This window comes from Chiloscyllium punctatum, chromosome 2 (genome assembly GCF_047496795.1).
Source record: "Chiloscyllium punctatum isolate Juve2018m chromosome 2, sChiPun1.3, whole genome shotgun sequence".
NCBI classification, from domain to species: domain Eukaryota; kingdom Metazoa; phylum Chordata; class Chondrichthyes; order Orectolobiformes; family Hemiscylliidae; genus Chiloscyllium; species Chiloscyllium punctatum.
The window spans coordinates 73,896,412-73,917,350 of NC_092740.1; the positions used below are offsets into that span (position 1 = coordinate 73,896,412).

The window sequence follows — 20,939 nt, forward strand, 5'->3', positions numbered from 1 at the left end:
CCGGTAAAGAATGATAGCTACAGTTGACAGTATAAAGTAAGACAGTTAGTTGTGTGAAACACTTTTGAGACATTCTAACATTTTAAGGAATTCTTGAGGCAAGGATAGAATTACAAATATAAATACATTTTATTTTGAAAGAAGATGTTGCTTTTGAAGCGATATTTCAGCAATGCTCTGGGTCATTCAAATTGAACTCTGTAATAGAAATGGAGAGTAATGTTTACTGTGATTGGTTACAGATGGATTCATTATAATGATAGTGGTGGAAAGAATGTTTGGTGAATTAAAGGCCTAATGCAAGGACCCTATTGCACAACATTGAAGTATTGGCTTTTGTCTCTTTTTAGTTTCTGCTTATGAATCTACTAAATAAACCCAGCGACAGCATTTGTGTAATAAAAAGTCTTTGTGCTTTCTGTTTTGAATTTATATTCCTGTCTCTAAATATAATTGACAGTTGTTTTAATAAGTAATAAAATGTTAGTATTTTAACCAAATAAGTAAATTACTGAGCCATACCTTGCTGTTTGTAGATTATATAGCACAATTTGCACAGAATAACCTTAACTTGACACTACAATGTATAATGCATGTTTACACTCCATGCGGTAAATTTCTTTGTATGGAAACTCTGGCTGAAATTTACTCTAGTAATGACAGTGAAACTCAGTGTTTGCTGTCATCATTCTCTGAAATTGACAGCATGTTGCAGAGTCTGCACATGCAGGATTAAACATGGGAATCCAATGTTTCTATCAATGGTTCAGTGCTCACTGGATGTGCTGTTGAATGTCAAGATGTCTGCAGACTGCAATCAAGTAGAAATCACTGAACTAATGAAAGTATACCTTTTCAAATTTAATTAAGTTTTACCATGTTTTTTTAAAAAACATGAACTGTTAGCTTTTGTAAAGTGAGGTCTAACGGTCTCTAGTGTAAGTTCTAGTGTAGTCCAGTAAGAGCACAGGACTACACAAAAACAAATTTTAAAATATGGACTTAAATTTCTCCATGATTAAACTTTTAAAAAATTAACTTTATTGTTTTTTTCAGTTTCAATATTAATCATTTGTGTTGTCTGTTAATATTTGTACATTCTGGATTGCTATATCTGAAATTCCTTCAACAAAATTGGCTGGTTGCTGTATTTGATGGCATCATAGTTGCTGTATGTTTGGCAATCCTATGACTTGATGCCAGATTAAAACTGACAGGATGTGTGCAACTTTTTCAGGTTGATGGCGAGTGACATAGATTTGCCACTGATTACGATTCTGGCCTTCAATCTTGAGTAATTTAGGGTGTGTTCTGTCCACTTAAATTTATCAGATATGTTAATATGGAACCGAATAGTAGATTTTGATAGCATAGGAGATCAATTGGCCTCTGGTGATTTTTAGCTCAATAATTTTAAAGTGATGTATTGCAATCTTTCAATTGTAATATCTCCTGTGGCTCAATGTTACATTTTGTTTGATACTGCTGTTATGAAACACCTTCAAACATTAAAAATGCTGTATAAATGCAAGTTGTTGTTTTGCATGTTTATCTCCTTCCTTTAAAAGTTGAATCCCCACTGCCTAATGAATCCATGTGCCAAAACATTCAGTGCTTAGAGAATTTTTTTAACATCAAGGGAATGATGGCATGGATTGTGTTGAGTGTGCTGTGGACAATATTGTGATAAACATATGGGTTTCTAAATATGTGTCATTGATGTTCTACTGTTCCCACCAATTAGTCTCCTGAAAGTTGCTTTCTCTTTTCTTTATATTGTTTTTCCTCCCTTCAGAGGCGTGGCTGAGATTAGGTATGTGATGTTTGTGCAGGCATTTGGAAGTAGAATGAGGCTTTAGGTGTAACTCTTAGGTAGGTTCAGGAATTTGTTTTGACAGATTTACTTTGTAAATTGTGGTGTTTTCATGGCTGAGTTATGGAATGGGCAATTTCACCATGTAACTTGCTGGAAGTATGGCTGAGGGTGGCAGTGGGGCATTTGAGATCTTTGGAAATTACAGGCCTAGTGGGATAGAACAACTGATTTAAGGGTTGGGAGTAAAATGTTATGCCAAAATCAAATTAGCAACATATTGACAAAAAGAAATGAAAATTGGTGTGAAAGTGAGGAAAATATTAAAAACAAAGTAAGGAAAAATAGTTATCACTTTAAAAATCTCTTTGCTATTTTTGCATGCAGTAAATAGTACTCAATGCTTTAAGCTGTTATCTTTCTGAACCAGGAAGATAAATCTCTTTATAAAACTTGATGTAGTATTAATTAAATAGCAATTGTCTCGAATTGGTGTTTATAGTTCATCGAACAAGTTTAATGAGAATTAATGCACTAATTTCAGCAAGTTGCTTAAAATTGCATCCCAACTCGGGGGAGGAAAGTGCTGGCTGATTTGCACAATAATAATAGATTTGGCACTCTAAATTATCATGCATCAGAAGAGGTCTGGGACACTAGAACATGTGTTTGCCATTTAGTCATCAACAGGTTTATTCTTACTGCATTGGAATGAAAACAAACTGGTAAATACATTGTTTTTATAAAGAAATCTAGCAACTGGAAATCTGAAACAAAAGAACACACTGTTCGAAATATAGTCGTCTAGTCAGCACCTCTGGATAGGCATTGTTTCATCTATGGATCCAGTGCAGGTGTGTGCAAAAATAATAGATATGAGAAGACCAATTAGTCCATCTAGCCTGCCCCATATACGGCACACAATTTCCTGGTATTACAACGATGTAATTTACTGAGTCAGGGAAAATAAGTCATTTAGGATTGTGCTTGTCAGGAAAATAGGGCAAAGCAATTCTCAGTGTGGGTGAGACGACACCAAACAAATGTAGTTCATTTAAGCAGCCCAGTAAATATAGATGATCAAAGTAGCATCATAGGGTTGTACAGGACAGAAACAGGTTCTTTGGTTCAACTTGACTAGATATCCTAAATGAATCTAGTCTCATTTGTCAGCATTTGGCCCATATCCCTCCAAACCCTATTCATATACTCATCCAGATGTCTTTTAAATGTTGTAGTTGTGCTAACCGTCACCACTTCCTCTGGCAGCTCATTCCATACATGAACCACCGTCTGAAAATGTTTCCTTGAAGGTCCCTTTTAAATCTTTCTCCTCTCACCTTAAAGCTATGCCCTCTAGTTATGGATTCCCCTAGCGTGGGGAAAAGGTCTTGTCTCTTCACCGATCCATGCCATTCATATTTTTATAATCCTTTATAAGGTCATGCCTCAGCCTCTTATGCTCGAGGTAAAACATCTCCAGCCTATTCAGCCTCTCCCTATAGCTCAAGCCCTCCAACCCAAGCAACATCCTTGTAAATCTTTTCTGCACCCTTTCAAGTTTAACAACATTATTTCATGTAGCAGGGAAACCAGAATTGCACACAGCGTTCCAAAAGTGGCTTAACCAATGTCCTTTAAGTGTGTACAAGAAAATTTTCTGATTCAATATGTGGATGTACCTACGAGAGAAGGTGCAAAGCTTGACCTGCTCTTGGGAAATAAGGCAGGGCAGCTGACTGAGGTGTCAGTGGGAGAACACTTTGGGGTCAGCAACCATAATTCTATTAGTTTTAAAATAGTGATGGAAAAGGATAGACCAGATCTAAAAGTTGAAGTTCTAAATTGGTGGAAGGCTGATTTTGATGGCATTAGGCAAGAACTTTCAAAAGCTGATTGGGGGCAGATGTTCACAGGTAAAGAGACGGCTGGAAAATGGGAAGCCTTCAGAAATGAGATAATGAGAGTCCAGAGACAGTATATTCCTGTTATGGTGAAAGGAAAGGCTGGTAGGTATATGGAATGCTGGATGACTAAAGAAATTGAGGGTTTGGTTAAGAAAAAGAAGGAAGCATATGTCAGGTATAGAGAAGATAGATCAAATGAATCCGTAGAAGAATATAAAGGCAGTAGAAGTATACTTAAGAGGGAAATCAGGAGGGCAAAAAGGGAACATGAGACAGCTTTGGCAAATAGAATTAAGGAGAATCCAAAGGGTTTTTACAAGTACATTAGGAACAAAAGAGTAACTAGGGCAAGAATAGGGCATATCAAAAATCAGCAAGGTGGCCTTTGTGTGGAGCCGCAGGAAATGGGGGAGATACTAAACGAGTATTTTTGCATCAGTGTTTATTGTGGAAAAGGACATAGAAGATATCGAATGTAGGGAAATAGATGATGACATCTTGAAAAATATCCATATTATAGAGGAGGAAGTGCTGGATGTCTTGAAATGCATAAAAATGGATAAATCCCCAGGATCTGATCAGGTGTACCCTCAAACTCTGTGGGAAGCTAGGGAAGTGATTGCTGGGCCCTTTCCTGAGATATTTGTATCATCGATAGTCACAGGTGAGGTGCTGGAAGACTGGAGGTTGGCTAACGTGGTGCCACTGTTTAAGAAGGATGATAAGGACAGGCCAGGGAACTATAGACCAGTGAGCCTGATGTTGGTGGTGGGCAAGTTGTTGGAGGGAATCCTGAGGGACAGGATGTACATGTATTTGGAAAGGCAAGGACTGATTCAGGATCGTCAACATGGCTTTGTGCGTGGAAAATCATGTCTCTCAAACTTGACTGAGTTTTTTGAGGAAGTAACAAAGAAGATTGATGAGGGCAAAGTGATAGACATGATCTATATGGACTTCAGTAAGGTGTTTGACAAGGTTCCCCATGGAAGACTGATTAGCAAGGTCATATCTCATGGAATACAAGGAGAGCTAGCCATTTGGATACAGAACTGGCTCAAAGGTAGAAGACAGAGGTTGGTGATGGAGGGTTGTTTTTCAGTGTGGAGGCCTGTGACCAGTGGATTGGCACAAGGATCGGTGCTGGGCCCAGTACATTTTGTAATTTATATACATGATTTGGATGTGAGGATAAGAGGTACAGTTTATAAGTTTGCAGATGGCGCCAAAATTGGAAGCGCAGTGGACAGCGAGGAAGGTTAACTCAGATTACAACAAGATCTTGGTCAGATGGGCTGAGAGATGGCAGCTGGAGTTTAATTTAGATAAATGTGAGGTGCTGCATTTTGGGAAAGCAAATCTTAGCAGGACTTATATGCTTAATGGTAAGGTCCTGGGGAGGGTTGCTGAACAAAGAGACCTTGGACTGCAGATTCATAGCTCCATGAAAGTGGAGTCGCAGGTAGACAGGATAGTGAAGAAGGCGTTTGGCATACTTTCCTTTATTGGTCAGAGTATTGAGTACAGGTGTTGGGAGGTCATATTGCAGCTGTATAGGACATTGGTTAGGCCAACTTTGGAATATTGCATGCAAATCTGGTCTCGTTTCTATCGGAAAGATGTTGTGAAACTTGAAAGGGTTCAGAAAAGATTTACAAGGGTGTTGCCATGGTTGGAGAATTAGAGATATAGGGAGAAGTTGAATGGGCTGGGGCTGTTTTCCTTGGAATATCAGAGGCTGAGGGGTGACCTTCTAGAGGTTTACAAAATTGAGGGGCATGGATAGGGTAAACAGGCAAAGTCTTTTGCCTGGGGTAGTTGAGTCCAGAACTAGAGGGCATAAGTTTAAGATGAAAGGGGAAAGATATAAAAGAGACCTGAGAAGCAACATTTTCAGAGGGTGGTACATGTATGGAGTGAGCTGCCAGAGGAAGTGGTGGAGGCTGGTACAATTCCAACATTTAAGAGGCATTTGGATGGATATGTGAATAGGAAGGGTTTAGAGGGATATGGGCCAGGTGGGACCATATTGGTTTGGGATATCTGGTCAGCATGGACAAATTGGACCAAAAGGTCTGTTTTCGTGCTATACATCTCTATGACTCTGTGACTCTCTGACACGCCAACTCCTCAGTGCATTCATAGAAGATAGTCCCTTCTTCACTATCCTGTCAACCTGTGACTCCAACTTCATGGGACTATGAACTTGTGCCCCAAAGTAGCTTTATTTGACAGCACTCCCAGGATGCCACTGTTAAGTGTATAGGTCCTGCCTTGATTTGACTTACCAAAATGGAACACACGTTTATTTAAATTAAACTCCATCTGTGACTCACTGGTCCATCTGATCGAGGTCCTGTTGTACTGTGACATAACCTCCTTCAGTGTCTACTACACCACCTAATTTGGTGTCATCTGCAAACTTACTAATCATTCCTCCTATATTCATATCCAAATCATTTATATAAATGACAGAAAACAGTGGATCCAGCACCGACCTTTGCGGCACACTGGTGGTCAGAGGCCTCTAGTCGGAAAAACAACTCTCCATCATCCTCTGTGATTACAGAGCATTATTTCTGTAAAACTAAGCTGGTAATATGGAATGTACCTGTGCTGCAGGTCGTAAATAACACCTTTACAGGTTTAAAATTGCAAAACACTAGGTTATAGTCCAACAGGTTTATTTGGAAGCGCTAGCTTTCGGAGTGCTGCTCCTTCATCAGGTGTTGTGGAGAATAAGACCAAACAAAGATCCTCTTTTTCTTATGCCTGATCTTGTATTTTTCTCAAGTTTTTCTTCTATTTCTTCCTAAGCTCAGGGACGGCATATCTTTGATATGGAATCCACTTATAGCTGTCTTCACACTAATTTCATTATAGTGCTGACTGCTCAACTTCATGTCTAGGTCCTAACAGTATATGTCCTCGGTACTGTCCTCTCTCCTTTGAAGTTGTAGCTTTTACACATCCCCTCTTTCAAAACAAAGCCCTCTTGACTTTGATTGAAAACCCATCTCCAAATTGCCTTTTCCCTCAAAGTATTGTTGCTCTTAAGAGTCATAGAGAGGTACAGCATGGAAACAGATCTTGCAGTCCAACTTGTCCATGCCGACTAGATATCCTAAATGAATCTATTTCCATTTGCCATCACTTGGCTCATATCCCTTTGAACCCTTCATATTCACATACCCATCCAGATGTCTTTTGAATGTTGTAGTTGTACCAGCCTCCACCACTTCCTGTGGCAACTCATTTCATACACGCACCATCCTCTGCATGAAAAAGTTGCCCCTTATGTCCCTTTTATATCTTTCCCCTCTCACTTTAAACCTGTGTCCTTTACTTCTGGACTCCCTCATCCCAGGGAAAACACCTTGTCTATTCACACCATCTGTGCTCTTCATGATTTTATAAATCTCTATAAGGTTACCCCTCTGCCTCTTATGTTCTAGGGAAAACAGCTCCAGACTATTCAGCTTCTCCTTATAGTTCAAACCCTGCAACCCTGGAAACTGTCATTTAAATCTTTTCTGAACCCTTTCAAGTTTCACAACATCCTTCCTATTGTCCCTTCTTCCAACTCCTCAAATGCATGCCCACCTTTCAAGGATTCCATGTTTGGATTCTCTAATCAGGTTTAAACTCCTGTGTCAGTAAAGTTTTGAAAATTTCAAATCTTATCAAGGTTGCAGATTATATCTTTGCTATTCTGCAGCCTTTGGTAAGGTTCACTACACAGTTTGCTTCTGAAGTGTATCTTCTGGTGTCTGACAGGATGAGGTGGGCCAGTCATTTAAGGCTGGTGGGAAGATACATTTCTTCAGACTAAGGTTTGTAAATTCTTTAAATTCTCCACCACAGAGGGTATTGCTACATCATGGTTGAATATGTCTAAAGCTTCCAGAGAGACATTTTTAGTCTTTCAGGTAATCAAGTGATATCGTAAATTCGTTGAAAAGAATTGAAATTGAAAATCTGATATGAATGTGTTGAATAGTGAGTAGACTCAATTGGCCACATAGTCAACTCTTGGTACTTCTTGTGGTGTTGTGACTATTTTCCATTCTTACCTATTTAGCCAGATAATCAGTGGTAATGTCTTAAATTTGATGTTGTTGATTGTGTTGTATATCATTGCCACAGACCATCATGTTGTATGAGGCTTCCTGTATTTTTGCTCATCAGTAGGTAGCTTTGCTGCCACCGTCTTTCTCAGTAGGGATCTAAAAGGTATGCTTGGTCCGGTATGGTTGGGGAAAGCCACTGGCCTTAAACAGGATAGCTAATTGCATATTAGCAACTAAGTACAAATTAAACCAATATGATTGACATTGTTATAGAGAGAAGATATAGGTTTTACTCCTTCAAGATCTTAAGCAGTTCTCTCAAGTCCATATGGCCCCTATAATGGATAATGGTTGAAGCATTCCTCAGCGTTAAGCTTTCAATTCTTACATCCTATGCAAGATGTACTTGTTTCCCTCAAGGATCTGTTCTTGACCCCCTCCAATTTCTTTGTCTCCATGCTGTCTCTTAGCAATGTCTTCTGAAAATGTGGTATTAGTTTCCACGAATGCGGTATTAGGTGACTTTCCTCTGCTCTATCTCCATCCTGCTTTTCTTTCCACTGATTAAATTATGAGACTGCTTACCAATGTCCAGTGCTAAATGAGCAGAATTTTTTTTATCCGATTAGATATTCAGGAAACTGAAACCGTCGATTTTGATTTCTAGAGTCTGATCTTTAGCCATCCCTCTTCCTCATCATCTGAAATGTTGGCACCGCGTTGGCTAGAGTCATAAAGGTCTACAGCACAGAAAAAGGCCCTTCAGCCTATCAAGTCTGTGCCAGTCAAAAACAACCACCTATCTCTTCTAATCCCATTTTTTAGCACTTGGTGCATAGCTGTGTATACCTTGGCATCGCAACTGTACATCTGATCTTCTTTAATGTTATGAAGGTCTCTGCCTCTACTAAGATGACCTATAAATGCAGATTGTGTCAAGACTGTTTTGGAGCTGTAAACAGTGAGCTGAGAGCTAAAGGTATCTTTTGGAGTGTCAGTAGCAGCCTGCTTTGAAAAAAAATATTGAATATTGTTAATGAGGCCAGACCTAGAAATTAATTACAAATTGATTTTTGTTCAAAGTACTCAATAGAAGTTCAAATAGATGTTTGAATGTTAACTAGGGTCTCTTGGAGTTATGGTGCCAATCAGTCTAACAAAGTGAATGAAAAAGAAAACAAAGAAAAACTAAAGCTTGAATTAATTTTTCAACTGTGTTTAAGTCAGAAGAATTGTGCCTGTGAAAGATACAAGTTGGAGGTCTGATTGCTCCTTGGTTATCCTCCCATTATTAACTGATTGAAAGTTCAGAAAATTGAATCTCAGTTGTAAGTATTGTGAATACTAGCCTCCTAAAAGTTGGTTGCATGTATTGGTAGCTTAAGGAAACCAATCAATACACAATCCCAAGTGCCTGAGAGATTACAGATCATGGAATCTACTTAAGCGGACTGGCCAGTTGCATCACATTTACCTTTCTTTTGATTTTTCCCTTAACTATGTCTCGCTGGCTATCATTGCATCAGTTGGGGCTAGAATCAAAGAAGGTTATGTATAAATCACTGCTGAAAATGTGTTGCTGGAAAAGCGCAGCAGGTCAGGCAGTATCCAAGGAACAGGAGAATCGACGTTTTTATGCCCGATTTTCAGCTCTGATCTCCAGCATCTGCAGTCCTCACTTTCTCCTCCTATGTATGAATCACTGCCATTAATCAGATTACTAATTCTGAAGAATGGTCATTGGACTCAATACTAACTCTACTTTCTCTCCACAGATGCTGCTAGATCTGCTGAGTTTTGCTGATGATTTCTGTTTTTGTTTCTGATTAGATTACCTTGTTGCTTAACTTTTCTCTCTTTTAAAACTACTGTATTCTTAATAAATTGTTAAATCTTGTTAAGATATGAACCTGGTGTCTGATATCAGTTATTCACAAAGCCTGTACTAGTTATTCAAAAAGTCTGGTTAAGAACCATTGGGGACAATTTTGAGGGTTATTGAGTATTTTAATATTATGATATTGCAAATACAGGGATAGGGAGACTAATTTGATTTGACTGTCTATTTTGTGTCATAACAATTGTCTATTTCAGCTAAATAGTGGCAATAGCATGCTATAGGCTGGTTTTGAAATCACTTAGCTCTGTCTATCAGATCAAAACTTTGGTGTCTTGCCACATTCACAATTTGTGGTAGATAGTTAGCAAGTTAAAATTGTGGAGGTACCCCAGACATTTCCATCCTCAGTGATGACAGAGCACAACCAGGGATGCAAAAGATAGGGCTGAACCATTCATATCCATCACAGCCAGAAATTGGAGCAAATAATTTTATCTCGACCACCCCCTTCTCCACCATTCTCAATTTCCTGAGGTTCCACCATTATGGATGTTGATTTTCTTTTCAGATTAGATTCCCTACAGTGTGGAATTGAACTTATTTTATTTATTCTGTGATATTAAGAAAAGTGTCTGGGCCCTGACAACATCTCAACTGTGGTACTGAAGCTCCAGAACTAGCCATGACCCTTGGCAAGCTGCTCCAGTATAGCTACAATACAGACAACTATTTGAAAAAGTAGACAGTTTCAATATCTGGCCTATTACAAAAATCAGGGCAAATTCAATCCCATCAGAAATTTCTGCTCAACCATCCATAAAATATCATTGAACCACTATAATATGCTATTACTGAAAAGTAACCAAGCTGATGGCTCGAGTTAGATTCTGCCAAGACAGCTTGAGCTGTAAACCTCATTACTACCTAAAATTTTGAATTCCAAAAGCAAGCTGAGTGTTACTGCACTTGACATTAGGGCAGCTCCAAACAGCCCATGAGAAATTGAAGTAATTCGAAATCAACACAAAAGGAGGTGGCTATGATTGCTGAAAGTTAGCTGCAAGAGTTCCACTGAATAATATTCTGCACACATTTGCTTTATTAATAAATTTCTCTTCCTCATAATGCTAAAAGTATGGATATTCCCCAATGATTACTTGGTGTTCAGTTTCACTTTCAATCCTCATGCAATGAAACAGTCTGTGTTGTACGCAGCAAGATCAGAAGAAATAGGAATAAGAGTCTACAAGCCTGCTACCATTCAATAGGGTTATGACTGATCCTACATTCCTCATGTCCACTTTCCTGCCCTTTCTGTGTGACCATTGATTTCTCCTTCTGATCAAGAATCTTATCAATTCCAATGTTAAATATACACAAGAACTCTGCCTTCACAGCTGTTTGTTGTGTGACAAGGAGTTCCAAAAAACTCAATCTTCTGAGAGAAGAAATTCCTCCTCATCTCTGTTTTAAATTAGCACTCTATATTCTGAGATATGCCCTTTGGTCTTAGACTCTCCCAGATAGCCTCTCAGCATTTATCCTGTCAAGCCCCATTAGAATTCCATTTGTCTCAATGAAATCACCTCATTCCTCTAAATTCCAATGAGTTAAGTCCCAAACTGTTTTGCCTTTGCTCATAAGAAAATCCCTCCATACCAGGGATTATCCTAGTGAACCATTTGTGAACTGTGTCCCTTAAGTAAGAGGATCAAAATAGTTCATAGTATCCAGATGTGGTCTAACCAGCAATTGCAGGAAGATGTCCCTACTCTGGTGCTCCAGCCCCCTTGAAATAAGGCCATTAGCCTTCCTGACTACCTGTTGCACCTGTGTGCTAGCCTTGTGTGTTTTGTGAACAAACACTGTCAAGCTGTCTGTTGTTCCCTATTTAAATAATAATCTGTTCTTTTGTTCTCCCTTCCAAAGTGGAAAACTTCATGTTTTTACACATTACAGTCCATCTACCAGCTTTTTACCCACTTTGTTAACCTATCAGTATCACTCTGTAAACTGTTAGTATCCCCCTCGCAACTTGCCTTTCCATCTATATTTGTGTCCAGGTTGACGTGTGCATGAATATTATTTGCTATTTACGTGTCAGCCAGTGACAATCGTAAGAGAGGATCTAACTATGTGTCTTGGCATTCTCTTCCCAAGTGGCACTATCATTCTCTAATTCCTCACCATCAGCATTTTTGTCACTTTTGACATTGAACTCAAATGGATCAGCCATAAATACTACAACTACAAGATCAGGAAGGATCATGGATATTCTGTTATGGGTAACTTGGGTTCTGATGAAGTTTTATCACAGTTTGTTATGTAATGTGTTACTCTTCACCTAGGTAAAAACAATGACTGCAGACACTGGAAACCAGATTTTAGATTAGTGGTGCTGGAAGACCACAGCAGTTCAGGCAGCATCTGAGACTCTTCACCTGCCTAGATAGGGGCAGCTCCAACTGCATTTGAAGCTTAATGCCATTTTGCACAAATATCACTCTTCCTTGATAACCTCCTCCAGTACTTTGAACAGTCACTTTCTTCACCACTTGTGTGCTGTGTCTGCTCAGTGTACCACTCAGAAAATGTAGTCATTTGCCAAGGCTTCTTCAATACCTCCCAAACCTGTGATCTGTACTACCTAGAATTACAGCAGACGTATGGAAACCTAAGCACCTTCAAATTATAAGCCATCTTGATTTAGAGCTTTTTTTGCCATTCCTTCCATGTCATCAAGCCAAAGTTCTTGAACACCTTGCCTAACAGCTCTGTGTGAATTCCTATCTTGCAGTGGTTTACTGCCACAATCTTGAGGGCAATTAGTGATGGTCACTAAATGAAAGAGATTTGTTACTATCAATGTACACATTCTTTTCATGAACCATAGAAAGATCGTGGGACATATTTGAGTAAAAAATGTAAGTGCACAGGACAGTTGAAAGAATAGCAATACACGGTGAAGCAAGCTAAACTGTAAAATGTGGGAGCAGAAGTATGCCATTCAGCCCATCAAGTCTGCTTCTCCCCCCCCCCCCCCCCCCCCCCCCCCCCCCCCCCCCCTGCCTTGAATGAACTCATGGCTGATCTGATGATAATCAACTCCATGTTCTTGCCTTTTCCTTATAAGCTTTGATTATTCACAACCTAGATGAGACGTCCTTAACCCAAGCACTGGACAGGCAACATAGCCTTCAGGGCTCCTGCAGAGAACACTATCTCCTTAATCATACTGCATCTAAGATAATTACATCCCTCATTTCTCCCCCCCCAACTTAAAAGGCTTCTTACATAAAAATGCTGTGGTCACTTTTTTCATTGTCCCTGTTGTCCCCAATCTTGTCCACATAGCTTGCACACACCATGTAACTGTTGGACAACTACAAGAACTGAGGCACCTCAATTTTAGCCTCCTGGGTCGTTATACCTGCCTCCTCTGTGTGTCCCTGTTATTGGGAAAATGTTAATCTCTATTATAATGGATGAAATAGCAAAGTATTTAGAAATATTTAAATGGTCAAAGATGTGATTTGTGTAGGTGGGGCTGGCACAGCTCATCTCTTGTAGACAGGAAAATACAAAATTACCAGTCTCCATAGCAAGTAAAAATATATCCAAGTGTTTCTTTCTCTGTCTTATGTCTTTTAAGTTTGTTGTCACTGTTGTCATGAACCGCTGCATTGGTCAGGGTGTGAATCATGTCATTTGGTCTATTTTGAACATGCACTTCTCTATGAAATCTATATGTGAGAAATCCAGGAATAAATGCTTCAATCTTGTACAACTTAGCCTCGTTGCTGGGCTTTAGTTGCAGTGATATTTTCCTTACATATATTAAAAGGCATTTCTTTTCTCTTTCTATAGGCTTTCAGATTTAAATACGTCATAAAACCATGTGTTCCTGCAACAGTTTGCTGTGGATTCAAATATAATTCTTTTTGCCTCAATTCTCTCCCCTACTCCTTCACTTTTTGTCAATTTTCCTAAATAATATCCACCCAAAGCTTTGTAGGTGTTTATGGAGTGTACAGGAGGTGTTTAGTACTTACAACTCTACTCTTCCTTTTACTATTCCGTAAGATTAACTTTAAGCCTTACAGTTACAAGTGTGCACAACGTTTTTATTTTAAAAGATACATTATCTCCCAGTTCATATGTCATGGCAGGGGGTTTTAAATTATAAATGAACCTGTCTTTATTTACAGAGTGAAGACACACAACAACAGATTATTAGGGAGACATTCCACTTGGTGTCAAAAAGAGATGAAAATGTCTGTAATTTCTTGGAAGGTGGCATGTAAGTAATGTAAATTGTTTTGTTTGATCCTTTTCTTAAAAAATAATTTGCACAGAACAGTTTACTTATAATTTACCACAGAGAGTTTTAGTTTATCTGTGTATAGATTATCACAGAAAATGGATCAAATTGCTCAAAGAAATTTAGAACCAGACTGCATATTGTGTTACAGTGTATTAGATTAACCTAGGCTCACAACAATTTCTAGTGTTAACCTGATGCTATGTTTTGTTCAAGGTATCAGAGTTGAGGGATAACACTAATTTATTTTTCCCCCAGATCACAAGTTTTGATAGCATTATGTTTGTTTGCATGTGCATGTTTGGGTTGTAGATATTCAAATGTTACACAGTTATTATGTTAAACAAAGTTGACCTTCAGATCTACCTACCTGAAATGGTTACTGTCTTGACAACAAACTACTCTTTTGTTCAGAAATTTTCAAAGTGTAAATGCTGCACATTATTTGATTGAAACATACTGTATGCGATAAATGACTGTGTCTGTACCAAAATACACAGTGTAGAATTAGGGTATCTAAAGATGACATTGCAAGCAGTGTACATGTTCAGGATTTGGGTGGCTTCCTGAGAATTTGGAGAGTGGCAAACAAAACGCCAGCTTTGTGTTGCTCATGTTGAAAATAAAAAATTGTTCCAAATTTATATTCATTTAGAAGTCATTTCAAGATTAAATAGGAGAAGCCATATAAAAGGTTATATTAGTCATGCTCAATAAAAGCTGTGGCACAAAATGTGTAATGATTTTTTTCTGTAATTTTCTTCTGTTTTTAGGTTAATTGGAGGAGCAGATAATAAACTTATTTACAGACATTATGCAACTTTGTATTTTGTCTTTTGCGTGGATTCTTCAGAGAGTGAACTGGGCATCCTGGACCTAATTCAGGTATGCATGCATTGTCTTGCAGGTTTGAGGAATCTGGTGAAGAAAGTTTGATCACAAATCACTTTAGCTGTAGGTAATAGCTCTCTGTTTCTGATGCGAGTGAATGGAACCTGCAACGGTTGCTTGCTGAGCATAATTTGTTAGGTTTCTATATTAACATTAATTGTCATTTAGTGAGGACCCCAGTCAAAAACGAGTGATAACATGACTAGAGGCATAGGTTGTGCAACACGGAAACAGATCCTTCAGTCCAACTTGTCCATGCTGACCAGATATTCTTAATTAATCTAGTCCCATTTGCCAGCATTTGACCTATATCCCTCTAAACTCTTCCTATTCGTATATCCATCCAGATGCCTTTTAAATGTTGTAACTAAACCACCACCTGCTCTGGCAGCTTGTTCCATACACGCATCACTGTGAAAACATTGCCCTTTAGGTTCCTTTTAAATCTTTCCCCTCTCACCTTAAACCTATGCCATCTTGTTTTGGACTCCTCCACCTGAGGGAAATGACCTTGGCTATTCACCCTAAACTAGACCGAATAAATTGAGGAGTCTGTTAGAATGCAGTACTTTTATTATTAACTTGTATCATGAATGACAACATCAAAAACAAAACACATGAGGGAGCACTTTTCCCAACCTTGCTCATTATAGGGAAAATATCTGTGCTGCCCCACTTTGTAAAAGTTTCAATGCAATGCTTCCTTTTCATTTCACAAGAAACAACCCATACTGGATACTAAACCTGTTTGTTCCGACTTTAGTTTCAGCATGAAATTGTATTGTTTTATTACAATTTAGTGCTATATATAATTATGGGCAAATAACCCTTGTGGTTAGTTCAGTCTTCTGATTGTGCTGAAGCATTGCATCGACCTATGTGCACGTTACGGTTTGGCAGTGATAAACCAATTCTGTACAGTGATTTAGATCTGTGAATTTTGTAGAAAGACGGTCCCTGCTGTTTTTGTCCTGTTTAATGACTGGGCATCTGAAAAAATGTCTAATAGCGTAAATGATATTGATTTGCTGGTCAGCCTTGAAGCCTCTTTCATTTAGCTGATCTTGGTCAGCAAAGATTGATCAACTAATTGTTGCAATTTGGGTGATTTTTATATTTTCTAATCAACCTGTTCAGAAATTATCGCACACCTCTAGAGCAGGTGGGACTTGAACATGGTGTGCTGGCTCAAAGTTAGGGACACTACCACTGCACTAAAAGAACCCTTCCTTTTGCGATTATTGAAAAGTCCACACAATTTCTGGCTGCCGTTGCAGCCAGCAGTCTGTATAAAGAAACTATGATCTTGTGGTAGAATGCAGGATTCCTGCACCTGGTCCAGGAGACTTTGAGTTGAAGTCCCACCTGCTCTAGAAGTGTGTAATAACATCTCTGAACAAGTTAATTAGAAGAAAAATAAAAGAGATGATGAAGCTCTGAGGTGTAAATTGGTTAATGTTGGTTGGAAGAATACACTTAAAAGTAGAAACAGTAGGGAGGCAATAACTAACTTTAAAGAAATAATATTTAGTATACACCAAAAACATTCATGGTTAATTTATGGATATGAAAGGAGAGTGTTCCAACCATGGCTAATAAATAAAGAATAGTATTGAAAAGGCCTATCAAGTGCCAAAGAATGGTAAGCCTAAGGATTTATAATTCTGCAAAAGATCAAGGATAAGATTAAGAAAAGAAAATAGAATATTAAACAAAACTAATGATACAGAAAAATAAAGGGTAAATGTTTTTATAGGAATGTGAAAAGGGAAAAGATGAGCAACAACAAATATCCATCCATTGTTGGTGGAGTCAAGACAATTTATAATGATAAATAAGGAACTGGCAGAGAAACTAAACAAATCCTTAATGTCTACCTTAACAGATGAAAATACACGAGTCACAACATAGAATAGAGAGATTGGTGAAAACTAGGAACTGCAAGATCTTAATGTAAGCTAGAGAAATTAGTGACAATTAAATTGAATAAATGTCCTGGACCTGATGAATCTACAAGCATGAAAGTTGAAGAAGGCATGATTCTATAGACTCAGAATGGTCCTGGCTAATTGGAAGGATGAAAATGAGACATCACTATTTTATGAAAGAAGACAGTTGGAAAGCAGGATGTTATAGACTTGTTTAACTGAATGTCAGTCACAGGAAAAATGCTAGAATCTATAAAAGGATGTGAAAACAGGGCTCTTAATAAATAATGTTAACATAATCCCTGTCTTTGACTCTAATGGTAAGATTGGGCAAATTTTTCTTCTGAGAAGGCTTTCACAAATGCAAAATAGCCTCTCATTGTCATCATTCTTATATCTTTCTACAGCATGAAGTAGAACATGCTTTTGAAGGAAATGAGCAAATGTCTCTATTATCTGGTCATCAAATGCAACAAGAAGAAATAGCTGGGCACTAGGCATTGATGATTTACATTAGGTGCCATAAATATAGTCTCCTTTGAGACATCATTGGATAACAGTAAATAAAGGGTGAATTGATGATGGATACTGGCCCCTGTGGAGTTACTTTACTATCCACCTTCCTCCAGTCTAAAAAGGTCCCTTAACCTGTTTTGTGACACTCGGCCTATTCTGCATCCATGTTGCTACTGTTCCATTTTCTTCGTGAGTGAAACTTTTCCCAAATGTATGTTGTGTGACATTATCAAATGCTTTTTGGAAATCCATGTGCGGCACATCAGTTGCGTTGCCTTCATGACTCCTTCTGTTGCCTCATTTAGAACAACTCCACAAAGTTAATTAACCATGATTCCCCTTCAAAAAGTCAATGCTAGCTTCTTTAACACTTCGCCTTTGTCCGCATGACTATTAATTTTTGTTCTGAATTATTGTTTCTGGAAGTATTCATGCCACCTATATTAAACCAATTGACCTGTAGTTACTCCGATTAACTTTACATCCTCTTTTGACTAAAGGTATGATGTTTGTAATTCTTCATGCCAATGACTTCCAAGTCAAAGGAAGACCCAAAAATTATGGTCAGTGTCTCCACAATTTCCATTATTGCATTCAAGTAAACTGAGGGAGATGTCATATCTGATCCTAATGTCTTATCCTCATCCTCATTAACTACAGGGACCCTGTTTAGTGCCTCCTTCTTTTGATTTTGAGCCCATGTAGTGTCTGAATTAACTTCTATTTCTCCATAGCTGGTATACTTTTGTCAGAGTTCCACAGTGCCATGTGCCTCAGACTATTTCAGATGACGACCCTTCTTAAGGCCCTGACCTCCATATTGTAGAGCATAACTTTATATTATCTGTTGTTACTGGGGCAGAATTAGTTCTTCAAATGACCTGAATTTGTACTCAGCTAAGTAAATAATTGAATATAGTGCACAGCTTAAATAAAATAATTGTTTTGTTTCAAAAAGTGTTGAAGGGAGGAGGAAGTACTTTCTTCTAGAATATCCTATGCCATCACAGGTAGACAGGGGTTAATTATGCTTGACTTCATTGCTCAGATCATTGAATACAGAAGTTGGGATGTCATGTTGAGCTTGTACAGGATGTTGGTGAAGGTACTTTTGGAGTACTGTGTAAACTTTTGACCTGCTGTGGGAAGGATATTATTAATTTAGAGAAGTTGTAGAAAAGACTTACTAGTTTTTACCAGAACTAGAGGGTTTGAATTAGGCTAGGACCTTTTTCACTGGAGCATAAGTGGTTGAGGGGTGACATTATAGAGTTTATATAATTATGAGAAAAGTTGAATATCTAAGGTCTTTTCCCTAAGGTGGTGGAGTTCAAAACTCTGAGATATATTTTTAAGGTGAGACGAGAAAAAGGTAAAAGGGACCTGAGGTGCAGAGTGGTTCGTATGTGGAATGAACTACCTGAGGAAGTGGTAGATGCAGGCAAGTAACATTTAAAAGACATTTGGACTGGTACGTGAATAGAAAAGGTTTAGAAGGATATAAGCCAAATGCAGACAAGTGAGATTAGTTAAGTTTGGGAAACCTGGTTGGCATGGACGAGTTGAATTGGACAGTCTGTTTCCGTGCTCTATGATTCTGACTCTAAACTTTAACTTTATTCAAGCTTTGGAGGTTTCCCTGAAATCCAAAATAAACCATAATTTCCAGAACCTTATAACTAAAGGCTACTGCACTGCTTACTCTGTGTGCTAGTAAAATTCTCCCGATGTAAACAATTTTCCATTAACCTGCAAGCGTGCACACATACTTTTTATTAAAAAAATTCACCATGGCTATAGAAATACTTACAAGCTAATCATGAAATGTTTTCATAAGCACAGTCCAAAATCCAATCTCTAAACTGACACACCATACACCACACAATCTGTAATCATGCATCTATGTGTCTGTAATAGCTATCAGATGTTATTTATTTATAGTTGTTTTATCTATTTTCTTTTGAATGTCACATGCATTAAGATACATGGTCTTTAGTTTTATCCTTTTATTGTCTTGACATTGGGTCGGCAATCGCATTTTCTCATTTTGCCACATGCTCAATTTTCAAATTGAATGGCCGTAACAACAAGTTCCATTTAAACAGTCTGAAATTCTTGTTCTTAAATTTCTCCACAGACTTCAATGGATTATGATCAGTGCTTATGATTGTCTCAGATACATTACTGGTAACATAAACATTGAAATGTTTTAATGCCAACACCAAACTCAATGTCTCCTTCTCAACTGTCTAGCATTTCTGCTGGTGACTGTTCAATTTCCTGGAGAAATACCCAGTAGGCCTTTCTTCTTTTTTCATTGTCTTCCTGTGAGAGCACCGCATTGATAGCCAATCTTGAATGGCTTTGCATAATTAGGTGTGGCTAATACTGAGGCAGTGGCTAAGATAGTTTTCATGCTGTCAAATGCCTTCCAACGGTCTGCTGTCCACTGAAACTTCTTACCTTTCTTTAGCAATTCAGTGGGTGGAGCAGTCACACTGCTAACATTCGGTACAATTTTTGATAAAATCTACACAGTCCCAGGAATCATGGTACTGCTCTTTTCGTCGATAGTATTAGGAAACGCCCCAATTACCTTTGTTTTTGCGTTCTGTGGGGCCCAGGAAGGTGACTTGAACTTTGGCAAATTCACTTCTAGCCAGGTTTATACCAAGCCTGCCTCCCGAAGTCAATTGAACAATTCTGATAAATGTTGCAAATGTTTCCTTCCAAGTGTGACTAAAAATCGCCAAGTCATCAATATAAACTGCACAATTAGGTAGTCTGGAAATGACCTTATTGGTTAGTCTCTGAAATGTGGCTGGCGCATTTTTCATGCCAAATGACATGACTTTAAACTGATATAGTCCATTCAGCATTATGAAAGCAGAAATTGTTTTCACTCTTGGACAAAGGTACCTGGCAATATCTTCTCAGCAAGTCCAGCTTAGAAATATAAGTTACATGTCCCAGCTTTTCAACACAGTCTTCCAAACGCAGAATCAGATATGCATCAGTCTTTGTAATGGCATTGACTTTGTGGCAGTTCACATGTAACTGTTGGTTACCATCTAGTTTTGGTACCATTACTATGGGTAAGCTCCAGTTGCTGTGTTGTCTTGGAGCATGCATTAACAAGAGTTATGCCTATAAGGGTGTTGCTTAATCGGAACAGTATCTCCTATGTCTACATCATGCATAATTAGGTTAGTACTTCCCAGCTTATTTCCAAAATCCCACAATGTGATAGTAATAATTGTTTCAGGTCATTTTGAATTTCCTCTGGAAAGTAGCTCCATAGTTTATCCCAATTTTGGACAACTCCCTCATTGTCCAGTTTAATTTGAGGGCTGTCCAGTCTTCTGAACTTGGTTCTTCACTCTTTGTTGTAACCAGTAACACAATCTCTTTGACTTTCCTTCCCTGTCACAATACCTTTTGAGCATATTCACATGACACACTCTGAGAGATTTCTTTCTGTCTGGAGTCCTTATCAAATAGTTCTTCTCACTCAATTTCCTTTCTGCTGATAAAGTCCTCTAAACCTTGCTTTGAAAAGTTCACCTATTACTGGAAGTAACACTAACACCATATCTCCGATAGCAAAATTGAGTTTTTGATTTCTTGTCTGCTTCCTGTTTGATTGTATGCTG

The 20,939-nt window shown here is 38.3% G+C and overlaps 1 protein-coding gene across 6 annotated transcripts in view; it reads left to right on the plus strand.

Moving 5' to 3' along the window:
* The window catches only part of LOC140485708 (AP-3 complex subunit sigma-1), a 136,427-nt gene that overhangs the window by 14,408 nt on the left and 101,080 nt on the right, over nucleotides 1–20,939 (plus strand). For all 6 annotated transcript variants that reach the window (XM_072584181.1, XM_072584165.1, XM_072584147.1 and 3 more), the window contains exons 2-3: nucleotides 13,839–13,930; nucleotides 14,725–14,836. In XM_072584181.1, coding sequence (XP_072440282.1) covers nucleotides 13,929–13,930; nucleotides 14,725–14,836 — 114 coding nt within the window. In that variant the 5' untranslated portion in view covers nucleotides 13,839–13,928. The remainder of the gene's footprint in view (nucleotides 1–13,838; nucleotides 13,931–14,724; nucleotides 14,837–20,939) is intronic.